The sequence below is a fragment of the Elephantulus edwardii genome, unplaced genomic scaffold, assembly GCF_000299155.1.
Source record: "Elephantulus edwardii isolate Elephantulus edwardi_28Jun2011 unplaced genomic scaffold, EleEdw1.0 scaffold00030, whole genome shotgun sequence".
NCBI classification, from domain to species: Eukaryota; Metazoa; Chordata; class Mammalia; order Macroscelidea; family Macroscelididae; genus Elephantulus; species Elephantulus edwardii.
Genome location: NW_006399780.1, coordinates 16,586,802 through 16,600,799, shown reverse-complemented (window position 1 = coordinate 16,600,799; position 13,998 = coordinate 16,586,802). Strand labels below are relative to the sequence as shown.

The 13,998-nt window shown below is 53.2% G+C and overlaps 1 protein-coding gene across 1 annotated transcript; it reads right to left on the bottom strand.

Moving 5' to 3' along the window:
• Positions 1 to 3,397: 3,397 nt before the first annotated feature.
• GRASP (GRP1 (general receptor for phosphoinositides 1)-associated scaffold protein) lies at positions 3,398 to 10,695 on the bottom strand. The gene is made up of 8 exons (XM_006883848.1): positions 10,438 to 10,695; positions 8,171 to 8,220; positions 6,545 to 6,599; positions 6,345 to 6,447; positions 5,089 to 5,182; positions 4,921 to 4,987; positions 4,634 to 4,700; positions 3,398 to 3,900 (listed from the first exon to the last, which is right to left on the bottom strand). The coding sequence occupies exons 1-8, from the start codon at positions 10,693 to 10,695 to the stop codon at positions 3,398 to 3,400; spliced, it is 1,197 nt and encodes a 398-aa protein (XP_006883910.1).
• Between the last annotated feature and the right edge of the window lie 3,303 nt (positions 10,696 to 13,998).

Sequence of the window (13,998 nt, the reverse complement as noted above, 5' to 3'; positions counted from 1 at the left end):
GTGTGGTCTATGGGGAGTTGGGCTGCCTCTAACCCTAAGGTGGTGCCCCTCTTGAGGTTTGAATCTAACAGCAGCTCCCAGGGAGAAAGATAGGCAGTCACCTCTTGTGTGATTTACAGCCTCCAAAACCCCACTGGAGGGTCAGCTAGAAGTTGATGCCAACTCGATGGCAATGAATAAGTGAAAGAGTGATTCTGGGATAAGATTGTCAACAGACACTTGAAAGATTCGATAGAAATTTTAGGGACAATGAGGGTATGTAAATGGGGGACAACTCAGAAGAGGAAGGTGAGAATGGTTGCATTACTCCAAGAATGTGATCAATATCATTGGATTATACGTGTACAAATTGAAACAGTCTGTGTTCTGCTGTGCATATTTCCAACAATAATAAATAGATCAAATTGTTTGAATTAAAAAAAGGAAAAGATATAATGAGAAAGAGGAAACTATTTTTGAGGAAGTAAGGCATAAGAAAATTCACAAGGATGGAGGAACCAGCCTTACAAAGAATTTGACCAGCATCATAGGCAGGGGCCACAGGCAGGAAATTGCTTGGTGTATTTGAGGAAAGAACTGTATATATGGAATAGGGTTCTGGTGGCCTAGTCTATAGGGAGTTACACTACTAACCCAGAGGCCATGTCTCTGTTGGTTCGAATCCACCAACGGTTTCATAAGAAAAAGATGGACAAAATCCTGTGTGATTTACAGCCTCGGAAACCCAATGGAAGGTCTGTTATGAGCCAGTTCTGACTTGAAGTTACTGAATTTCTGGTGGTGTGGTATAGAGGATATTGAGTTTCTGGTGGTATGGCATAGAGGATAGGAAAGATTCTTTCTAAAGGATAGAAAGAACAGTGTGTCTTAAATAGAAAAAGTGAAATGGGAGGAGAAAGAATTCAGGATTGAAGAGAGGCTGGGTCCACACATCCTGGAGGGCTTCCTGCTGGTGTTGGCCTGTAGTGGAGAAGCTGTGCAGTGCGCAGACTCCCAGTCACCAAACTGCGGGGCATGTGTGACTGCTGTCAACCCAGAAGGAGGTGCTGCCTGTAATTAGTCTGTCTGGAGGGACAATTTGTTGTACATTGGTCATGGTAAAGAGTTTGGATTTTATTCTTTTACTCCAGGGAAGGCCATAATGGCCTTTAAAAGCAGAGGAAGCTTAGAGCCAATTTCCTTTTTGAAGCTCCCCCTGCCTGCTGTGTGGAGGGGTGAAGGTGATAGAGGAAGCAAGGAAACCATTCATGGTGGTAGAAGAGGGAGGTGATGGTCTATGGCCTGGCTGGGTAGGGGACCACTTAGCCCTTAAGAGGCCTCTTGTGTTTTGGTTACAGCTGAGGATGAGGGGAGCTCTGGGGGTACAGCCTGTAGGGAGCTGCACTGCCCCTCTGTTTTAATCCACCAGTGGCTCCACAGGAGAAAGATGAGCCATCTCTTCTTGTGAGAGTTACAGCCTCAGAGCTTTGCTAGAGGCTTAGCTGCTGAGTCAGTTCTGACTAAATGGCAGTGAGTTCATGTGTGTGTTTGCTAGGGATAAGAGCAGGCGCAGTGCTGGGTGACCCAGGCTTCACAGAAGGCGATGAAGCCACCTCATCTTACTTCTTGGAAAGGCTCCAAGCACATGCTATATTGAGAGTCTATGTAAGTGCTCATGGAACTCTGGTAGCCTAGTGACTATGCTAACCCAAAGGCAGGCGGTTCAAATCCACTGGCTGCTTTGTGGGAGAGAGAGGCAATCTCCTCCATGCTATTTACAACCTCTGAGAACCCACTGGAAAGTCAGCTATGAGTCAGTTCCAACTCAATGACGTATCACAATAACAGATGTGCTCATTTAGTCCCCAGGTGGTACAAGTGATTATGTGATCATCTAAAAAAAGTTGGTGGTTCAAATCTACCTAGAGGCATGAAAAGGTCTGGCTGTGTGCTTCCATGATGACAGCCTGTTCTGTAATAAACAGGGTCCTGTGACTGGAGCAAGACAGTGTCCTTCCATGCTGGGGGCTCAGCAAAGTCAGACCGGCCTTGATAGCACACAACAGTACTAAGAAGAAATAAGGAGTGTTATGGCGGGGTTGGGGGCCCAGATACGGAAACCTAGGGGAGTATGAGCCTGTTTTTGACTGGGTAGGGCGCATTTTGGGAGGCAGACCTGAGTTCAGAAGGAACTATCTATGAGAAGACTCCAGTGCAAAGGTCTGGGGGAAGGGGTGTCTGAAGTGTCCCAGGTATGGCCACAGCAGGGTGGACCAGGAGAAACAAGCAAGCATTATAATCTCATTTTGGTATTGAGAAGTCAGCCAAAGCCTATTATAATAATGATCGATTGTGTGACCAGTAGTTAGGCTTGCCACAAGCTGGGTGGGTAATAGCTCAGGTCTCCTTTAGGGCTGGCTTTTGCCCCTCAAAAGACTCCAGATCTGAGGAAGAGAGAAGTGCCAAGAGCTTCTCAGCAAGAGTCAAAGACTTTAGACAGGGTTCCATCACCACTGTTGTAGGTAGGTGGGGAGGTGGGCTCAAGATTTACTTAAGCAAAAAGACTCAAAGTTTTGAAGAGGGTGTGGGGCCTTTAGCTCAGGCCCATACAAGTTAAAATCTTTCAGATGGATTTTCCTGGCTGCAGGCTCCAAGAAATGAGATGTAAAATATAGAGTGTGTGTTTGGAGTTGGGGGGATGCATGGTGGAGTCAGAGCTTGCCTGAGCCAGCCCTCCCCCTCAGGCAGTCACCCACATTGACACAGATTCAAAACAAAACCATCAGTTTTATACAGTTTGTGGTTCAGGAAGCAACAATAGCAAAATGGTGGACAGTCTGTGCTGCTGCCACCCCACCTGGACACACCCATTCCTGTCCCTCAGGGGACAGAGAACCCAGGACCCCTGTCCAGACTGACCCGACTTAGTTTTAGCCCCTGGAAAGGGGGTAAGCCCTTAGGGGTCAAGGCTGGGAGGGTGGGGGACCAGCACCTTCTGCCCCCTCAGGGGTCCACTGGCTAACTCGAACTGTGTAGTGTGGATGGTGGGAAAATGACCGCAAAGGGGTCATGTGTCCCTTTCAAGGCTAAGGGTGGGGGAGCAAGTAAAGCTGAGAAGAGGGCTTTGTGGGGTCAGTTCCCCACTGGAGTTTTCCTGGACACCCCACAAGGCACTACTGACCAAGACATAGGATAGGATGCCCCATTTTAGGCCCCAACCTCTCCCAACCCTGAGCTCGCCTGGTTTTCTCTCCCCTGCCAGTTTCCACAGCGTTTTGGAGGAGGAAGGGTGTCTGGGCTCCCCACTGGACAAAGGCCAGGAACCAAGCAGGCCTCCAGGGGTCCCCTCACCCCTCTCCTTTTTGCACTGGCTGGAGTGAATAAATAAATAAATACCTTCCCCTGCCCGCCCCTGTCCCTACAGCTGGCTCTCCTCCTCCTCCAGGGAGCGGTTGAGTCCGGGGATGAACTTGAGCAGCCTCCGCCGTAAGCTGCGGTACTTGGTCTTGCGGAGGCCGGGCCCGCACAGGGCCTGCTCCCGGGCCTCAGTCCAGAGCATGCTCGGTGCACCCCCGCTGCCTCCACTGGGCCCCGCGCAGCGCAAGCTGGCGCTACGGCTCAGCCAGGCCCTCGGCTCTGGGGGTGGCCTGGAGCCCGTGGTCTCTGCGGGGACTGGGCCGGGGGTGCGGGCGGGAGGAGGCAAGGGCGGCAGCGCAGGTGGCTCTGCAGCCCTGAAGAAGCAGGTGTGGTAGACAGCGTCCTCTGTGTCCCCTCCAGTGGGCTGCGCATCCCCACGGGGACCCCGAGGTGCGGCCAGCAGCGGCCCGAAGGGCAGTGAGCCCGGGAGCAGGCCCGCACCGTACAAGCAGGAGCGCACCGACTCCAGTGTGTCATAGATGCTGGGGTCCTTCACCACGATGCCTGCCAGGGCAAGAGGGCACAGAGAAGGGGGTCAGGTCTCGAGCCAGACGTGTCTTCTGCAGAGGATGGGGGGTGGGGGGCAGTGTGTGCAGGGGAGAGGGAATTCCTTCTGGGTGACCGTGGGCAAATCCCAACAATGGAAATCCTCACGAAGACCACTAGGACCAGGAAGGGATTGCAAACAGATTCATTGCATCTTGTTCAGGTTTGTAAAATAGGAGTGGCAATACTATTTCTCTCCAGAGGGTTATTGTGAGAATAAAATAAAAAGTGCATGTGCCTAAGCCCAGAGTAGTGTTGCACTCAGTGTTGTTAGTGCCTTCTCGTGGCCACGAGGGGGCAGGACAGACAGGCTGGGTGGGCTGTCATGGCTGTGACCTTTCAGAAGCCCATCAGCAGGCCTGCCAATCTTTCAGTGTTGTTGTTCTGTACCAGGTAGTGGGCACCAATTCATAGCTGACCCTCTAGCCCATTTTCAGAGGCAATCAATTCCTCCTATCTCCCTTAGAACAGCTGGTGGATTCAAACCAGCTGCCTTTGGGTTGGCAGTTCAACTCATTACCACTAGGCCACTCTTTCAGGGCTCCCTTTCAGTGTTTGTATCACCCAGGGACTCTGTGTTCACAGACACACACCCCCCCTACCCCCCCGCCAGTAAACGGATATGGAAGGGACGAGTGGAGAGGGCTGACTCTAGATAATACAAGTGGCCCTTCCCATCTTGCCTACTCACCATGCACCAGTCGCTGCTCCTGCACCATTAGGGATCTATATTCACCCCACTTCTCATATAGGGTTTGCTGCAAGAGACACCCCACCCACCCTGTTGTCAAGAGCTAACAAGAAATTGGCATAGAAACATGAAGACTAAGGCACCCGGGAATAAAGGCAAGAAAGGAAACTTTTGACGTTAAAAGGAGGTTCAGATAGGTAAAACAGCCACTACCCCCCAAAAAAATAGTGAGGCAAGGCGTGCAAGGATAAGGGTGTGGGAAGAGGGGATCGGAAGCTGGGCTTCACCTTTAGGTATTGCAGACGCGCCTCCAACTCTGCCTTCCGGATGGAAGTGCCATACAGCGTTTCTAATCTGAGAAAGTTGGGGAATGGAGACGAGTGAACAGGTGGGGGTGGGGGTGGGAAACGCGGGGGCTGAGCCCAGGTATCCTCAGAGACCCAGGGCCTACAAACCTTAGCACGTTGCCTGATGCCTTAATGATGTCAACAATTTCTCGATGCCGGATGCCTTCCACGTTCAGGCCATTGACACTGGCGATGGTGTCTCCTGCCAGGCAGAGAGAGGGTAGGCATCTGCTCCATGGTGCATGACAGAATGCTTCCATCCCCTCGACCTTAGCCACAAAGGGTAGGGTAATAACCCTGCAGAATACTCCCTGTTCCTCACAGTTCCCTCTTCCGATACCTCTTTCCACGTCATTCAAAGCATTTTCACAAACTACAGCTGTCCTTCATTGTCCATCCTCTGGGTGAATGCCAGCTTGTCTGAGCATCCCCAGTCTAGGAGACTCCAGTGGGGCTGGACTCTCAAATACCCATGCCCTCACCCCACTTCCAGGAAGCTCTGTCCCCGCAGACTGAACCTCTCCAGTACACCCCACCCCTAGCCTTGTGGCTACCCCAGAGTTGGTTATTTCTGTCCAGCCCACAGGCTGGTCAAGGCAGAGGTGGGGCAGGCTGTGCAGCACTCAGCTGAGAAACAGCCCTGGCCCCAGGCAGAGGAGGCCTGGTTTCTGATCCCTGGGCAACCAACTCTCAGAGGCTCCTGACCTTGGGCAGGGCAAGCTCATTTCTCCTGCAAAAAAGAGTTGAGGATCCCAAACCACTTTGCAATGTTGCAGGATTCCAGTGTACCAGGGACTTCTAGTGAGGGTGTATTGAGGTGAGGAGCTGGGGAAGGAAACAGTGATGGAACTGAAGTGGAAGGGCTTCTATTTGTAAAGTTTCAAGTTTCCCCTTCTTGGGGCCTGAGGACTCTAGAATTGGTCAATCCCAGGGGTATCGTACTAGAAACATTATTCTTTGTTAAAGTAGATAACCCAGGTAGCCAAGAATTGAGCAGACTGGTGATAGTGTAGGCCCTTATCCCTAAGATGAAGCAGATAGAATGAGATTTTGCTCCTTCCCTAACTCTTGACCCTACAGGACTCTCCAGAGGAGGCAGAACAGCAGCAACAGCAGCAGCTGCCATACTCAGACTCCAGCTCTGTGTCCAGGGAACCCTGAGATGAGAGGACGTTTTATTACTCTCATTTCACAGATGGAACTGCTCAAGGCCACCCAGCAAATGGCAAATTTGCCAAGCCCAGATTCTATCCATTCTCTTTTTTCTGGCTTCCCCAAAGGAGAAAGAGGAAGGGAAATGAATTTCAGGAAGAGATTTGTCTGAGAACAAGGTCACAGTCCCTTCCCAAAGCTCCGAGTCATACCAGGTGTGAGCCCAGCCAGCTGGGCAGGGCTGGCTTCGTGAACTCGGCAGACAAAGGTCACCATCTCCACTCGCTGCTCCTCCCGGTGGTGAAGGCCATAGGTCTATAAAAGCAAGGAGATGCTCAGGCTAGAGTCAGAGTGGTGTCCATCTATCCCTCAGGCTGGCCTCCCCCGTCACTCAGTACTCCGCTTCTCCCACCTGGATCTCAAAGCCGAAGGTTTCATTTTCCTTCTTCTCCAGTGTCAGCACTTTCCTGCAGGAGACACAGGACACAGGGCATCAAGATTGTGGGGATCAAAAGGAGCCTGCCAGTCCTACAGCTCCACCCTCCACTGAGGCCGAATCTGATCTAGGGCATCCAGGCAGGGCTGTCTCCAGTGACAACTCCCCTCTCATTACAGACTGCTGGAAACTCCTCCCCGAGATGCAGTCCCATCCAGTGCCATGGGCTCAACCCAGCCTTTAGTGATGGGAGGGACTAGGGCTGGTGAGGGCTGTACTCTACCGCAGAGGTTTCCAGTGACCCCCAGGAGTACCTTGGACTGACTAGCCAAGGCCCCAAATTCAGGCCCCATCCTGGAGCCTCCTCTGCTCCCCAGCTTTGGGGGCGGGCTGGCCCCACCCCCAGAGCCAGTCACGAGCCACAGCACAGACCACAGCTGCTCCTCCCAGCTGTGGTGAGGCCAACCCACCAGATGTGAGCGTTGGAGGAGGGGAGCCTAGAGGCCGCCCCTTCCCGCACTAAAGGCCTGCCCGCTGGACACAATGGACTGGAGCTGCTCCAGACCCTCTCCTGCTGGGGGAGCCCAGAGCTTCCTCTGCTCTTCCCCATCCCCTTCCTTCCCGCCCAGCCAGAGTTAAAGCAGCTGCCAGAGGCCCCCTCAAGTCTCCCAGTCTCAAAAATGGCCTAGGCCCTCAGCGCCCTCCCTGACCAAGATGTACCCTCTTGAACACTGGGTAGCAACCCCAAGCTCCAGCCTTAACCCCTCCCTACTGCTGAGGAGCAGACTTATTTTTTTTCTCTGTAAGCACAGGAAAGGGGTGGGTAAGAGGTAACTGGAAATCTTGGGTCTGCCCCAGTTCCCTCTGGTTTTCTGGAATTGCAGGCAAGTTTTATCTGCAAAGGGCCAAATAGTAAATACTGGAGGATTTTCAGGCCAAAATACTAGTCACATATTGTTTTCTGTGTTTTTCCCCCATCATTCAAAAATGAAAAAAACACCCCCAGGACCAAACAAGCCAATCTGGCCAGCAGGCTGCACTTTGCTGATCTATTTTAGAAGATTCCAGGCCCGGATCAGGCTTGGACAGTGGGCAGAGAAGGAAAACTGGGGTCGTGGGCCCTGAGGTCGCCACTGAATTCTTTCCATAATGCAGGCACCTTTTAAGAAGGCAGCACAGGATGGGAACAGCACAGGACAGTGGAGGTGGGGTCAGCCAGGTCAGGAGGCTAGACACAGCTGGGTCATAGCCTGGGCACACAGGCTTTTCTGGGGTCAGGCTGGCTCAGAGGAGCCCAGGAAGCCTGGCTTAGGTCATCTGTTGAAGCCCTCACTTCTCCCACCTCCCATCCATGCAGAGCTCTCCAGAGTAGAGTAAGTGGCAGAGACTGGGGGTGGGTTGAGGAGCACCTGATGACTCAAAAGTCCCCACCTCCTTCCTCTGCAATCCCCTTCCACAGCCCACACCCCCGACCTGCCCCTCACTCCCAGCAGGGAGCCAGGCCTCAAGGGTGGAGAATGACTCCCCCTGGCTGTCACGCTCCTCTCTATCAGCCCTCAGCCCTGTGGACCAGGGCAGGGGGCTGAGGTGGTGCTGACTCACCGCTGCTGCTCAGGAGTCTGGCTAAGGTTCTTCCTTCGGAATCCTGATCCCTGGGTGGGAAGAGAGAAGAGGGAGCAGGTGAGAGGGCGGCTGTCCTTGACAGACACTGGCAGCCCTTCACATGGGCTCCCACCATAGGCTTCAGTTCCTGCTTCCCTGCCTGTCCCTAGTCCCAGCTACAGACTTACTATTGGTGCCAACAGAACTGTTTGCTAAGTGCCACTGTTTGTAGGTAGGGAGTTCTGGGCTAGTGGGTAAGGAGTTGCGCTGCCAAGCCAAAGGCTGGCGCTTAGAATCCACCAGCTGTTCTTCAGGAGAAAGAGGAGCGATCTCCTCCTGTATGATTTTATAGTCACTGAAAATCCACTGGAGGGTCAGCTATGAGTCAGTTCTGACTTGATGGCTTATGACATGACTCTAACCACAGCTTCTCCAAAGGGTTTTACTTCCATACCCTGCAGCGAGTGGGGAGGGGGCTTAACAGCTTTCCTGGATTCTAAGCATGTGCACCTCAAACTCCCTGTTGGTTTCTAGGCTGGAGAAGCGGAGGCTTATTACTTTACAATGGACCTGCAGGGGGCACATGTCTGCAGGGTTCAGGCCTCCCAGATTCTTAAAAAGTAAGACAGGTGTTCTCTCCCATTGGAATTCAAAGCAGGGAGTCTGCAGGCTCACTTAGCAAGGCAATCTGGGAACCCCCTGCCAGTCCATTCACTCTCCACCTAGTTTCTCAATCACAGATTTTGATTTGAAAAGTTGAGTTCAAGGTCCCAGGTCTGGAGAGACAAAATCTCCGACTGAATGTGAAAGGGTGGAGGGTAGAAATACTGAGTGTGAGTCCTCACAATACAGCCTGTTTCAAGAACCAGCCGTGGATCTGAGAGCTTCACGGCCCACCCCACTGGGTCTCTCAACATTGCCACTCCCCCCCCCCCCCCTTGCTTTCTGGGACTAAATAGACATCAGATCTCAAAGCTGTCTCTAAGTTTCACTGCACTTAAGGACTCCAGAGAAACAAAAGCATTCTTTGAAGCTCTAAATGAAGGTTCCATGTAGAAGGCCAATTCTAGACCAGCCCTTTGCCTACATGCCCCTAAGCCCCCTGGGTCTTCCTGGTCTGTGCACTTGCCAAGAAGAAACAAGAGAGGAGGCCCCTCTTTCTCAAGAACCAAAGATTAGCCTCAGGGGTGGGGGCAGTCCCCAAATGGGCCTGGGAGGAGGGACTGAGCAGCATAGAGAGACCCCTTTGTCTTTCAACTCGATTTTCATAAAATGCAAATTCTCAACAAGCTGTTCATTGTGTTGGGGGGGTGGGGTGCGGTTGGTGGGGAAGGTGACAGAGGAGGCGAGGGACTTGAGTGAAGAAAAGCCACCAGGCCCTCTTCTAAACTTGGGTTCTTGGGTCCCCCCCCTTCTGAATGCTCAGGTCTTCTAGGGCCAGAGGAAGAGCCTCAAGGAGCAGGGATTCGGAGGGTGGGTGCAGTCGTATCCTTCCTGCCCTGCGGGTGCCCTGTGACCCCTCCTACCGCGTCCGGTCCCAGCCAGAGTCTAGGGAGTGGAGGCTCCACCACCCCGGGCAGGCACCCCCCGACACTGCACAGCCGCAAGCCTCGAGTCCTGAAGTCGGGGCATCCCCTCGGAAGGGCGTGCTTTCCCGAGTCAGCGGGTCCCCACGCACTTCCACAGAAAGAAATCAGACGGCGTATCCAGCCGCCCGCCCTCTCCCACCAAGGCGTTTGGACCCTCCGTCTGGCTAAGGTGAGCAGAAGCACCCCATCTTTAACCCTCTCTGTTCCAACTGGAGGAAAGCAGGGGTGTGGAGGGGTCCAGAGACACCTGGCCCTGGAGGGGAGGAAGGCGCGGGCAGAAAGCCAGACGGAGAGAGTAGGAGACAGGGGGTGTTGTGGAAGGAAGGAGAGGGAGCGAGACGGAGCGGTGACGTGTGGGGACAGGAGTTGAGAGCCACCCAGATTAGGATGGCGGTGGGGAGTTAGGGGGCCACTGCCTACAGAGCAGCAGGGACTGTGGGTGGGGAAGGCTGGAGCCTTTTGTGCAGAGGGCGAAAGGGAGTGAGCAGGTTCTGAACGTGCACATGGGGCTCAGTGGACAGGGGAAGGATGGGGTCACTCAGTGGTGCTTGTGCAGAGCTTATTGTGGGGTCAGCAAGGACTGATGGGGGCGCTAAGAGTCCTCTCAGGTTCTGAGGAAGGGATGGTAGAGCACACAGAGTTGGGGATCGCAGAGAGTAAGAAGATGGAAGGACTCACCTTTCGGCGGGGCAGGGTACCCCCGGACACTGCGAGCGCGCGATACAGCTCGGAGGGGTGATAGTCCTCCAGCGCCGCGTACAGCCCGTCCCCCGGAGCGCCAGGGGCGGCGGCTGCGGCGGTGGGGCCCGAGGTCGGGGTCGGAGATGGAGCCGGAGCGGCGGACAGGACTTCCGAGTCTGGAGCCCGGGCGGCGGGGTCCGGTGCTGCCGCCGCCTCCTCTTTCTGCTGCAGCTTCCTGAGTCGGCGGAGAGTCATGGCTCCGGCACGTGGCGCCCCTCGGCAGGAGCCGGTCTGCTCAAGAACTTGAGGAAGCAGCTCGGAGATGCCAGCCCGGCAGCTGCGTGTGCCCCCTTATAGGCTCCGGGAGCTGGAGGGGCGGGGAAGAACCGCCCACGGGAAGGGTCTACCAGTAGCCACACTCCGGGCACCATGCCCCGCCCCTTAGCCAGCATAGGGGGCCTCTGTGCTCTATGGGAAATCCTGGTGCGGAGGGGAAGGGAAAAGCAGGGCGACCCGGGCAGGAGCCCGAGGTCTCCTTGATTCTCGGAGGAGGTCTGTGGGGAAGCATGTGCGCGAGATTTGCATGATGAGGGCAGGAAGGTGTCTTTGTGAGGGGTTTTAAGGACTTCAGAGGAAGATTCAAGGAGATCCAGGGGACTGCGAGAGACTCAAGATAAGGGGAGAGAGGTTCTGACATTGTGCAGGGGAAAAGGTGTGGACAGAGGGTGGTAGGGTGAGGTCCCTGAAAAGGGGGTGAGGAGAAGCCTCTGAACTGACAGTACAGAAGTCCCCAAAAGTGAGAAGGCGGTCCTTTTCCCAGGAAGGAATAACAGGGGCTGCATCCTTTCCTGTATTTAGGGGAAAAGAGAGGGGGCGGAATGTCAGAAAGTGGGATGTTTAATTCTAGTCTATTCCTCAGAGGATCAGGAGTGACTCCTTGTGGATAAACCCTCTCAGCTCTTAAAGTGGGGGCTCAAATTCTTATTTGCAGGTAGACAGGTTCTCGCTGTGAGGTTGACTGCAGTGGGGAGATGTGCCTCTGTCTGGGCGGCTCCTGGGAGGGGCCCCTGGTCATTCCCCCACCCATTCTCAAGACTGTAAAGGACCTTAATGGTTAAAGCATTCAGCTGGTGACTGAAAGATTTTGAGCCATTTAACAGCTCAGCGAAGAAAAGTGTGGCAGCCTGGTCTGTTTCTGTACAGTTTTACAGCCTTAGAAACCATGGGGCATTTCTGTTGTGCTCTATAAGGGTCACTGTGAGTCTGAAACATCTCAAAGGTTTTGGGTTATGCAGGCGGTAGGGGAAATGGGGATATCCCAGCTGAATTCTCTGTCGTCAATAGTACCAGAATAAGTAGTGAGAGGAGGAAGTACAGTCCACTCCTGGCGCCTGAGGGGCAGCCAGCCACCACATAGGGTGTCAGCACTAAAGGTTGAGGTGCCGTATCCCAGCATCAGCCACTGAACGAAGGTGGTGACATGGAGGTGTACTGTCGTGGTCTGTCCCCTCCTCCAATCTTTCCCAAGTCTGTGTCATGCCTTTGAGCTATTTATGGAGCATTTACCATGTGCCATGCACAGCTACGTGTGTGCTTTTACGTACATGTATTAACTCATTCAGTCCTCCTAACGACTCTGTGAAATAGACACTACTCTCATCCCTTATAGGGTGGAAATGGAGGTCCAGAGAGATTAAGTAACTTGGCATAGTAACTCAGCAGGAGGGCAGGGGTTAAACCTAGGTAGCCTGGTTCCCCAGCCTGCAGTCTTAACCTTACAGGATGCTGTCTTCCTTAATTCTTCCCTTAGCCACCCTTTAAGCCCTGCTCCATACCAAGTCTAACTAGGTTCTGGAATTTACAGTGGCTTTTGACTTGGTAGGGAGAATAGAGGAACAAGTGGTCATGTCTACCTGGGGAGATCAGCTTTCTGCCTCCTGCCTTTCTTAGTTCCTGGGTCTGTCAGTTCCTTGTCTTCCTCTATCTGTCTTTCCCCATCCCTGGGTCTGCATCCGTCTGTCAGTCCGTGCACCCCTAACGCCTATGGGAGGTGTAAATGGAAAGGTGAGTCTCCACCCCTCAGGGACTGCACACATCCAGATGGCTGGGTATTTGTTTGTTGGGGACAAAGGGTGGATTGGGGATTTCAAGGAGCTAAGAGCCAGGCCCCTTGTGCTTTCAACTCTCCTCCCACCTCCCACCTTGGCACCACCAAGTGGCCATCAGCTTAGGAGCCGAGGAGGTGGCAGTGGGGAAACATGGGGCTGTATTGTGAAGCATTAGCACAGATGGACCCCTGGACCGTCTGTTGCCTGCTCCTGACAGACGGCATCTGTGGTGGGGGTGGGGTGGGGGTGGGGAGGCGATGGTTTCTATTCTATCCATTTCAGTGCTTATTCCTGACAGGCATCTTGTACAACCTCCTCTGGGAACGATCACATCCTACTTACTCCAGCGGATTAAGGAAGAAGCCTCCCTCCTTGAAGACAGGCAAAGTGGATGCCACAGGAGCCCCATGGCACAGGGACACAGCCCTATTAGCCATTCCTTAGGTGGACTCAGAAGCAACAGTCTTCCCTCAGTTTACAGAGGTCAGTCTGCTTGCCTGTCTCCAAGTGAGGGCACACTGTTCAGGATGCTTCCTCCAGGCAGGAAGCCCGAGAGCCTGAGAGTACAGGTGAGCTGGGGGCTGTAATTTCTGTTGGCATCATTATGTGATTTCCTCACCTTCTGACATTTCAGAGTTGGAAAGGACCTTGGATAGCAAGTGAACAAAGCCCTCATTTAATGGAGAAGAAAAACAGAGATCAGAAAGGGAAAAGCAGTGGCAGAGCAGGAACAAAAGCAATCTCATGTCTCCTGATCAGAAAGGGTGTTTTCCTACCTGTGCTGTTCGATTCAGCTGCTCCTTCCCTCCCTCCCCCTCTCCCCAGCTCAGAGGCCTGTGTCCACTTCCTACTCCTTGTTGTTGTGGTTGTGTACCATTGAGGTGAAACCGAACCATAACGGATGCTCAGGTGTGTTTTCACAGTTGGCCTTCTGGTGGATTTTCAGAGGCAGTTAATTGCCAAGGAGGAGATTGCCCATCCTTCTCCCGCAGAGCAGCTGGTGGGATTTGAACAGTGTGCCTTTGGGATTGCAGCGTAGCTTCGTGTCACTAGGCAACCAGAGCTCCCTCTTCTTCCTCCTTAATCGCCTCAGTTTCTCTAGGGAGATGATGGGGAGTCCAGAATACGACACTATGGGGTGGTGATGCCCTCTAGTGGCCATAAATCTTTTGACAGAAACTCTTTAAATAAAACTCCATCTAACCTGGTCTAGGCGGGAGAGTTTACTCAAAATAGCAAATAAATGGAAACAATTGACGTGTCAATCGGCAAATTAATGGAAAAGAAAACTGGTACAATACAATGGAATATTGTTGTTGTTGCTTTATGTGCTGTCGAGTCGCCTGTGACTCATAGCGACAGCAGCTCTGAACCCTGCTCTATCTTGAGCCAACCTCACCTTCTCCGACACACCTACCCCCATTACCCCAGTCACTGAATCAATCCATCT

Coding starts and splice junctions, on each gene's coding strand:
- GRASP (XM_006883848.1), bottom strand. CDS start 10,695: ATGACTCTCCGCCGACTCAGGAAGCTGCAGCAGAAAGAGGAGGCGGCG. Junction 8,221..10,437: donor GTACCCTGCCCCGCCGAAAG/GTGAGTCCTTCC, acceptor CTTCCCACCCAG/GGATCAGGATTCCGAAGGAA. Junction 3,901..4,633: donor GGAGCAGCGACTGGTGCATG/GTGAGTAGGCAA, acceptor TTGCCCTGGCAG/GCATCGTGGTGAAGGACCCC.